We start from the raw sequence: 2,160 nt of genomic DNA, 5'->3' as shown, positions 1-2,160 counted from the left end.
ACCCGAATGGCTCACTGACAAATCAAACTGGCCACAGTGGAGGAATAAAGAATCACACATTCTTAGCACTTCAAGTGAGCAAGGACAATCAACTAGTGAACCGCAACAGAAAATCAGATCTTATGAAGGAATACGTAAAATTATGGATATACAACGCTACAGCTCATACCAAAATTTTTTGCGTATAACAGCATACGTGTACCGATTCATAAACAACTGTAGAAATAATGACAAACTAACAGGAAATCTTAGGGTCAATGAAATTCAGACTGCTTCGACTTCATGGATCTGAGATTTGCAACTGCGTAAATACCCGGATGTTATTGAGAGTTTAAACAACAAATCAGAGAAAAATGCGCATGTGAAGCAACTTAGATTGTACATGGATAAAATGAACATTATCCGCTGTGGCGGGAGAATTAACAATGCACCTATTGATGAATCAGCTGAATTTCCAGTACTCATACCGAACAAAGACAGACTTTGTAAATTAATTGTGATGGATGCACACGCAAGAAATTTTCACTCTGGATTAGAAAGTACAGTGACATTTATTTGCCAGTCTTACTGGATTCCTTCGATTCGACAATGTGTGAAATCAATACTCCGTAATTGCGTTACTTGCCGTAAAATTACAGGAAGACCATATCATACACCCGACCCACCACCATTGCCGTCCGACAGACTTAATGATTCACCACCGTTTACCGTAACCGGTGCCGACTTCACAGGAGCATTGAATGTGAGAACAAAAAGCAACAGTATTAGTAAAGCATATATTTGTCTGTTCACCTGCGCTAACACTAGAGCTGTGCATTTGGAAATCGTTGAAGACCTTACAGAACAAACATTCATTCTAGCGTTTAGGAGATTTGCCAGCCGCAAATCCTTACCAAAAATCATGATGTCTGACAATTGTACAACATATACCGCAGCAGCGAAGGAAATTGAAATGCTTACAAAATCTACTACTATTCAGGAACAACTCAACATATATGGGACTCAGTGGCAATTTATTCCGAAGCGTGCACCATGGTATGGTGGTTGGTGGGAACGATTGATCGGCTTAACCAAGAATTGCATAAAGACAGTGTTAGGTCGAGCACTAGTTACTTTTAGAGTGCTAGAGACAATTGTGACCGAGATAGAGGATATATTAAATGATCGTCCGTTAACCCACGTATCAACGGACCTTACCGATGATGAACCGCTAACACCGTCTCATCTTCTCTATGGAAGACGGATTAAAACTTTACCGTATTCAGGAACAATTAATTTCAACAGTGAGGAGAACGTACAAAACTTAACACATTACACAGCAAATAGACAATCTAGTGTTCAAAAACGCATTATTCACGACTTCTGGAACAGATGGCGACGAGAATATCTCACTTCACTTAGGGAACAACATAGAAACACCGGAACTAACACTCAAATCATTAAAGTGGGCGACATCGTACAGATTCATGATGATTCGTGATTCTAGTGACAATACTAATACTTCAACTAGAAAAGCAAAAAACTGATGCCAAGGAGAAAATCAAAAGTTGGATTCAACCGTTCCGTAAAGCATAAAGACTGTTTAAGTGTAAATAGTTAAAGTTTTATTTCATTTGAGAGACAATAGTTATTTCATTTTAAGATTTTTTCTTTATTTATTGCTTAAATTACAAGTGTGGACACAGATGAGTGTGGATAGTATGTTTGGATGTTTGACAGTGTCTTATGACAATAAAGTTCTATGTTTTTCATATATGGTGTTAATAACTGTGTTGCACGGTGACAACCGATCTGAGCATTAGGAGTGTTATTTATTTGATATTTTTTCTATGTTCAATACAAACATGGGGAGACAGTAATTACATTAGTTACCAAATGATTATGATAGAACAAGTTCTACATCTTTGGTTTTGGATACATTTTGTAGCTGGGAGAGCAATTGTTAATTTCTGTGTCGATTTGGTCTCTTGTGGAGAATTGTCTCATTGGCAATCATACCTCATCTTTTTTATATGTATTTGCTTACTATTGGTATGGTTCTATTTACATTATTGCTTAAGGTAGATGACAAGTATATATTTTTTGAGACAGAATTTTTTTATAATTTGCAAAATGAAGATTTTACTATGCTCTTTTCAAAAATCTAATAAAAAGTATGGG

At 36.6% G+C, this 2,160-nt stretch overlaps 1 protein-coding gene across 1 annotated transcript; it reads left to right on the top strand.

The window, feature by feature from the left end:
- Window positions 1-391: 391 nt before the first annotated feature.
- LOC134716600 (uncharacterized) lies at window positions 392-1,480 on the top strand. The gene has a single exon (XM_063579611.1). It carries the CDS (start codon window positions 392-394, stop codon window positions 1,478-1,480), a length of 1,089 nt encoding a protein of 362 aa, XP_063435681.1.
- The last annotated feature ends 680 nt before the right edge of the window (window positions 1,481-2,160 follow it).

The sequence above is a fragment of the Mytilus trossulus genome, chromosome 4, assembly GCF_036588685.1.
Source record: "Mytilus trossulus isolate FHL-02 chromosome 4, PNRI_Mtr1.1.1.hap1, whole genome shotgun sequence".
Classification (NCBI taxonomy): Eukaryota; Metazoa; Mollusca; class Bivalvia; order Mytilida; family Mytilidae; genus Mytilus; species Mytilus trossulus.
This window is presented reverse-complemented; position numbering and strand designations above follow the sequence as displayed.